Here is an 8,538-nt window from a genome sequence, read left to right on the forward strand (position 1 = left end):
GTATTAAATAGGTATTTATATTTATGGTTATTGCACAGGGTATTAAATATAAACAGGTTATTGCACAGGGTATTAAATATAAACAGGTTAATGCACAGTGTATTAAATAGGTATTTATATTTATGGTTATTGGACAGGGTATTAAATATAAACAGGTTATTGCACAGGATATTAAATAGGTATTTATATTTGTGGTTATGGCACAGGGTAATAAATATAAACAGATTATTGCACAGGGTAATAAATAGTGATTGCACATTAGTTATTGCACAAGTTATTGCGGTTGTAGTGCCACATAGGAAAGTCTGATGCCAGTAGGGATGAATGAACTGCGGTAGCGCTCCTTTTTACAAACATGGTGTAAAAGTCTTTCACTAAAGTAGCTGCTCAGCTTTTCTACACTCTGGTGCAGAGGGTTAGAGGTGTTGTCCACGATAGATGTAAGCTTGGACAGCACCCTCCTCTCAGCCACTTCAGCCACATGAACAGTTAGCTGTTTGAAACAAATAGATTCAGGTACATCTGAGTGCTGATTTAAAGAAAATACAGATAAAAAAACAATAATGACATGTGAATGGCTAAATTAAACTAGCCTGTTAATGGAGAATAATAACCCAACTGAACAAACTGTTCTAATCACAGAGACCAAAAAGGTTAGGATATCTACAGATAAGATACCACTGCTCGTTATATTAAAAGAACCCTATCTTTAAACAAAATAAGCTATTCTTTAAGGATGTCACTACAGTAGAAATAGACAGATAAGCGAACATTTTTAGCTGATATTAGCCTCTTTTTTCCTTGTATCAGCTGATACCTGCACGCATTTGCCAATTCATTAGCTCCATCATCAGCCTTGCACTCAGAAATACTTTAATACTTTAATAATCCCAGAGGGAAATTACTTGCTGAGAACATGCAAAGCCTTCTCATAGCTGTTCTTTCTCTCTGCTATCCACTGTTATTTGATTTGTTGACTTTGTTTAGCTAAAATTAAGATTTTTAACATTTGCTATCATTATAACATTTATATCGCCTGAAATAAAGAAAAAGCTACTTTGGCCTAAATAGTGTCAATAATGATAACAATCACCATCAACCTTAAAAAGACCTCTATTGTTTAATCTCTAGACCACACCATTGATGGCAACACCATTTAACACCAATCAATAAATTGAAAATTATTTGTTTTTAATTATCTTTAAACTTTCTGAGCAGCAGTTCTCTGTGTAGCAACGATTAATTCCTTAAATTATTAAAATTTAGCAATTTAATCTTTTCCTGGATCCGTTAACATCATTTTTTTTTTCATCAAACTATTATTATTGATTACTGGTAAAAAAAAAAATTAATACAAAAAAAATAAACAAATCTTCCACTTGGCAAACTAAAAGTTTTATCGGAGAACTAATCATACTGATTTCACCTTGTGTTGTACTGAATGCTCAATACTCCGACTATACTGTTCTCCCTGTAAATGGTTCCCTTCATCCAACTTGTACAAAATTCTTACATCTTAAAATAATTTTTTTAATTTTTATGTATTATCAAACAAGCAATCAAATTAACTAACAATTTAATAAAAACTGCTGTTGTTATCTACGAAATACATCCTCTGCTATTTCCTCAACAGCTAGAATGTGTTACTGATCCCTGTTTGCTTGCATCCCAAGCCTGCTGCAGTTCAGCATCAAGGAATGTTCTCATTGCTCCAGGTCTCAGACCTTCACTGCATGCAAACTCAATTCAAGATTCAGTGCAAATCATGTCTATAAAGCAATAACTAGCCCGTCTCCTTCGTACGTCATTGATCATCTGATGCTAATCAATCTACCTTTCATTAAAGTTTTCCTTTCTACCACATTCAGATTAAGAATTGACTGCTTTCTGTGCGACTGTAGAATAATCTTTTCCTAAACTAGAGAACAATCAGAGTTGATCATGTGAAATCCTTCCAAATACCTGCACATCTTGTCCAAATGCTTTTTATTTAGATGCATTTTTAATTTGCATTCATTATGTGATTCTTTAATTGCTGCTGTAATTTATCTTTGGTTTATAAGCTTTCCATGTTAAGCTCTTTGTAAAACATCTTTTGATAAGTGCTCTATAAATAAAGGTTTTCTTTTGCTTTTGTATTTACTGCAAGTTCCTTTCTGTATGAAAATAATGCCAGCTGATCAGGAGATGGCATTGATATGAAAATAAGAGATTATTTTACCAACCTCCTGTAGGTAAATTTACCACCACAAAATGTATTTTCCATCAGGCAGTCTGCAGATTAAAGCCCGTTTCTGACTGTCAAACTCTCATATGGTTCAAACAATACTTCCGTGCCTTAGTAATGAAACCAGTCATACATAATAAGAGCCACATGTTTTCAGGTATTGTTTCCAGGCAACACAGGTGCATTAAATGTCTATAAATAGTCCAAGTTTCTGTATGAAAAGCTAGAAAAATAAATAGATAACCCCGAAGCTCTTTGTGGATGTGCTATTTTTAGTTCCTGCTGATGATTGGAGGAGCTAAAAATACATCTCTTGTCGTTCTCTTCATCCTGACAGTGAGTGTTGAACACAAGTTGTAATGGGAACACATTTTTTCACTCCACAAATCATCCTGCAGTAGGATGATGACATGCATCACGCCATGGCTTTGCACAGATGTCTGCTCATTTTTGTGCACCTTTCACTCACTCCAGCCCCCTAGTAACAGACTCCTGTGGAGGATCACGTTGCTAATTGTAAATAATTAGGACTAAAAACCATTTTCTGCAATCACGATGCATTTTGTGTGCATTGAAATACTAAATGAAATGTATGGCAAGATGCTGAGCAACATATTTGTGTCAATGAATCTTATTCTTAGACAAGACAAAACTTTAGGGTTCTTTTACAGGTGAAACATAAATAAACCTTAAAAGTATAGTGGAGGATTTTTACGAATTTTAAAAAACACCCGCCCTCTCCATTTTTTAAAATAAAAATGCACATGCACAACCCTGTACCCACTCCAAAGAGGGGACGTCCATTAAATGCTTGAGAGAGCGTGCACAAGCCCATTTCTCCTCATGCACGCTCCGTTTAAAAGTTGCTGTTTGCATCGCCCTTTACAAGCTTACTTTCCAAAAGAAGATTTTCAGTTTTTCCACTATGTCAGACCCACCAGCTGTAAGTGACCTCTACTATACCTTCAATGGCTAATTAGCCAAAATAAGCAAAGCTGAATCGTATGTATTCAGGTCTGCCTTCCACTGTTGTGAACTTTAATCTACTTTAGCAGATTTTTTTTTTCTGGATCAAATCAACATGTCTCACAGATCAATATAACATCTCATTCCTGCAGCCAGGGCCTGAGCTTCACTATCATGTTACCTTCACAGGTGGAAAAAATAAAATAGAAAATCTCATGTTAAAAAGAGACTCCTTAATAGAAGTACAAAATAGATTAAAGTTTTTACCTTAAATTGTGTACAATAAAATAAAAACTATTAAGAAACAGCTTTATGTACAGAAAGTAGGTTAATTTTCCTGTTTTGCTCACCGTGTTGGTAGAGAGTAGGGCTGGGAGATTAACTGCATTTTGCAATATAATCGCACTTTAACAGAACTTCAGTTTTAGATCGCAGAGGCACTCAATTTGAAATTACATTTAACATCAGTAAGACACCATTTCCCACTGGCTGCAGTGAGGCTGCAGGAACACTTAAAGCAGGCTTACCGCCACACATAAGGAAGAAGAGAATTGCAGAAGATCCATGCATGTAAGTGGAAATGGGTACTTTTGCATGCAAAGTATACAATACATCCTATAACAATGGAATCTGGACAAGGAAGCTTTCAAGGTCACAAAAAAAAATAAAAAAAACGGAAACCCTGAAATTAGTTTTCTAAGAGGTTTTGATACAAGTGCGAAGATAAACCCAAATAATCGTAATATTGGTGAAAAATATTTGCAATTTTGATTTTTTTTTTAGCAAAAATCATACTGTGTGAGAGAACATAAACTTTACTCTGTCCAGTTTTGTTTTAAAAAGACCTTTCAGACTGCATAAATAGATTGAACTGCATATAAGTTCTACATAAGCAGCTACAGAGCTCTGGTTTTCACAGCATTAAAGTTACAAATAGCTCTGATTTCAAATATTCTTTGAAACATAATCAACATCTAGGTTTAAAATCTAATTAAGAGGTGAAGAATTGGAAATGTTTTATTACAATCTGTTCCATCATTTGCAATGATTCCATCCCCCCCATCTCCATCCATGTCAGAGTCTTTATAACTTAACTGGGCTCCATCTGGTCAGATTCTTCTTGTGTTTTTGTTTTTTTATGTCTTTATCAATTGGTACAGAAGTAATGAGCCGATTTTCAGAAAGTAAGGAGAAGCAAGTACAGATATTTGTGTTCAAATATAATAAGAAATGTTCAGAAAAAATAAAATAAAAATACTTGAGTAGATGAAAATAGTATTTATCCTTTGTTACTTTATACGTATGAAATGAATCCTATTTGAAATTCAAAAATCATTGAGTTGATTTTAATTTAATCTGAACTTTTAATATTAATTGTTCATGGTGTAAAAAATTTGAATATAAATCCATTAGAACAGGTATCAGGCACTATTTCATCATGTATAATGTCTGGTATCAAATTTTGTGTTATTTTTAACTTCATTTTGAAATTTTGGCTATAAAACACAAAACTAAGCCAAACAAACAAACAAACTCAGGCTTCTGAGAGAATCATAAACCATTAACGAATTTATTTCCTTTTTATTTGGGCAAATCTCCAAAGCATCTGGTAAATAGTTATCTGAATCAGTTATAGTAGTGGCTGGATTAGACCTGGAATAAAAAATAGAACTTGTATTGTTTTTGTGGCTGAAACAATCAGATTAATTTTGATTTGCAAATTAATAATCACTAACTGGAGTAAAGTGACTCTAGTTTAAACAGCACCCCACCCAGAGCCCTCATCATAATAAACAATTATATCAAAATTGTAATTGTAATTTGTAAATTGTGTATTGTTCTTTTTAAATTCAAGATGTAAAACCTTTTCTTATCGGTGAATAAGTTTTATCCAGATATGCACAAGTGACTTTGTTTTAGATTCACTTGTTTACATTCATTGTAAAATTGCCCTAACTGAATTATTTGTATTCGTTTCGTTTTGCTTTAATCTGGAAAAAAAAAATCCTAATTTCCTTATTCCTATTATACATATGTTTGCATCACCAAACAATAATTTAACTGTCATTTTATTTCAAAAAATGCATCAATAGAATAACCTATTAACAAATTATCATTATCATTAGTTGCAGCCCTGATAGTTTTTTTTTTCTTTTAATTATAATTTTGTAGATTTATATTTAGTTCTTTAAATTTGAATTTTTTTAAATAACACTTTATCTCTCATGATAAATACTTTATGACATGTTTTTTATATATATTAATAGGCCTAAAGCTAATGATTTAAGGAAATAAAAGAATGAAAAATACCTTTAATGTTCCTTTTGTTGCCTAAACATTACCATTGAATCAGCAAAGCATTTTTCTCAAAGCGCAGGTTCTGTAAATAAATCCTATAACTTTGTCAGGTTCAGGATTACAATTTATTTATTACTAATGATTCTCCATTGTTGAGGCAAATTAAATTAAATGCTTCCTGAACAAAAAACATTCATCCTTTTTGCAGTTTTTTTCCACTTTATCATCCTGTAATTGCTCTCTTTGAAAGTCTGATTATCTCCCTCAGACATTCATGGACAAGGAAAGCTTCTGTGCTGCAGAGTCATCAGCAGAAGCCAGAGACCTTTTAACTGACTTGCTTAAGGCGCTGCGGTCTCACTCTTAAAAAAAAAAAAATCAGAGGGAAGCAGATTTGACAGCCGAGTGTCGGATAGATTTAGGAGGGTAAACATTTAAGATTTACTGCTCAGGACCATCAATGCTGCAGCGAACGCGTCATAAACCAGGATAAATAAAGGAGAAGTAGAAGCGTTGGGTCATCAGTTTGGGCCTGAGGTGAATATAGTCAGAGCAAAAGGTCCCGAAACATGGGACAAAAACTCTGCAGACTGACATAAGGGATAAAGCTCTTTATGTTACGCAACTCTCAATGAATAACTGTCAAACAGGGGTGAAAATATGAAAAAGAAAATGGTAAATTTTATGGAAAAGGACATAAAGCGTGTACTTACAAATACTTTAGTTATTATTTTTTAGCTGAATCAAAATTGTTAAATTTACACGAGTAGTAGTGCTTGTGACTACAGCACCATCATGTTTTTCAGTCCGTCATCGAGTCTTTAAAGTGGTCCGTTACAGATGTACAAACTTTAGATTAGAGCTGAAGCAATTAATCATGAGTAATCGAATCTTGAAATAATAGACAACTTATTTAGATTTTATATATATATATATATATATATATATATATATATATATATATATATATATATATATATATAAATATAGGATAGGACCTGTTCATTAACTCATGGGGTTCTTCCTCATTTTGATTGTCTTTCATCACACAGTAAATATTAATTGCCTGTTTTCCAGCCGCTTTGGACGTTATTATCCCAATAAATGGTCATCATTAGCGCTCATTAGTCCCATAGAATGGCTTCAGATTGTGCCAGTAAGCTCATGTCGCTCATATTATACAAACTAAAAACAAATAGAACTCATATTCTGTCAACAGCCAATCGTCTCCCGTTCAAAATATTTAATTGTGTGGAAAAATGCAGATTGTTCTTTAATAAGATCTCATCAATGCATAAAACTATGCAGAAAACAGAGTAAATAAGGAAAAAAAAAAAATGGTGATTGGCTTTAAGTAGAGTGGAGCCCGAGGAGACTGAGTTTACTGAAGAAAACCTGCTCCAGACCACGTTAGCTCTGGGGAGAAAGTTACTATGGTAACTAAAACAGAGGTTGAGGAAACTCTCTTTGTGAAAAGGAAAAAAAAAAGTTTCCCTGATTTCAGGTTTGGAAAACTGAGTTTTCAGTAAAACTGATTTGTGAAACGGACCCCTGATGTCTAAACCTTACATGCAACACAGCTCCTGAAACCAAATCAGCATGATGACAGGTCGTTCTCTGTTCTCACCTCATCTGATCCTGAGCCAAAGATGAGCAGGTCAAATGGGATGGCCGCCACCATGTCTATGAGGAACCAGCCTTTAAAGTAATGGATGGCAATCTTGGCTGGATGGCTGACTACTTCCTCGTTGGAGTTGACGTAAGTGGTTCGAAAGTTTATTAGGATGTCAACTATAAACATAATGTCCACCATCAGATCGACCACGTTCAGCGGAGAACATGAGTAGCCGCAGAGCCGCCTTTTCCTCTCCTCCAGGTCGTTGAGGAGAAAGGCAGCGGAGTACGGAGTGAAAATAGCGGTGTAGATGACCAACAGCAGGATGAGCCAGTCCCACACTGCTTTGAAAGGGCTGTAATGGAGGATGGTCCATTTGTCTATACGTGGAGTCTGCAGTTTATATTCAGGCAGCACATCTGCACCCAGGGAAAGAACCTGCAGGAAAACACATTTATCAATTTAGTGTAATATGTTATTAAAATAGATTAATTTCACCAACATTTCACTGGATTTAATTACATTTTTAATGATTGACAGGTAATTACAAAAACGAAGATTAGTTTAAAAAAGACATTTTATAAAAAGATTAAAAACATTGAGGAATATGGCAGGAAGTTTGCAGTTTTTATGTAAATTAACATCATCTGGCAAGTGAATGATAACCTTATGTAGCAGACTCTAAGCATGATTTCCCTTTCATACATCATTCATCCTTAAGTATTTAAAAATATTCAAAGCAAGGCTGTAACAGTTACAACAATGACCTTCCATGTATTTTATTGGATTTCTATAAGTACTGCATTATTTTCAATGAACAGGAGTGGATACAAGTCTAAAAGAAGAGGATATACATTTTAATTATGGTCATTTTTACTTCTTATTGGCTCTCAATCAGACTTCATGGAATGCTGTCACATTTTTAAAAGATTTTAGAGGAATAAAACCAATGTCACTTTAAAATAAATTGCTTAAATTAAAATAATTACTTTTTTTCTGAGAGGTAGTTCTAAATGTAGATTTTTAATGAAAGAATGTAGAAAAAAAACTAAATTTGTGGGGGAAAAAAAGAGAATAAAATATCTATAATTCAGAGATTTAATATGAAGAGAAGTCGACCAACATTGATTACCATCTTTCCCTGTCAAAAAAAAAAAATCAAAAATCAAAATTGGATTAAATTTTTCACATTATGAAAATCTCCTATCGTATCCATTTGGTAAAATTTCAAATGTTCATTAATTTATATATCCAGAGTAGGTTTGTGGTCTGATAACCCTTATTGGTAACATCTTTATACTTGAAATAGATGGTATATTCATTATTTCAGGGTATAGAACCAATATAAAAAGTTTTACTCTGTAAAGGAATTGTATATCTTAAAGGGTTATTTATCCATTTATGATGACAGGTATTCTGATTTGCACCGTTT

At 33.4% G+C, this 8,538-nt stretch overlaps 1 protein-coding gene across 7 annotated transcripts in view; it reads right to left on the minus strand.

The window, feature by feature from the left end:
• LOC107087272 (potassium voltage-gated channel subfamily H member 7-like) overlaps nt 1–8,538 on the minus strand; it is a 129,340-nt gene that overhangs the window by 32,979 nt on the left and 87,823 nt on the right. For all 7 annotated transcript variants that reach the window (XM_015378788.1, XM_015378760.1, XM_015378813.1 and 4 more), the window contains one exon: nt 7,119–7,544. In XM_015378788.1, coding sequence (XP_015234274.1) covers nt 7,119–7,544 — 426 coding nt within the window. The remainder of the gene's footprint in view (nt 1–7,118; nt 7,545–8,538) is intronic.

The sequence above is a fragment of the Cyprinodon variegatus genome, unplaced genomic scaffold (genome assembly GCF_000732505.1).
Source record: "Cyprinodon variegatus isolate N-32 unplaced genomic scaffold, C_variegatus-1.0 Scaffold9, whole genome shotgun sequence".
NCBI lineage: Eukaryota > Metazoa > Chordata > Actinopteri > Cyprinodontiformes > Cyprinodontidae > Cyprinodon > Cyprinodon variegatus.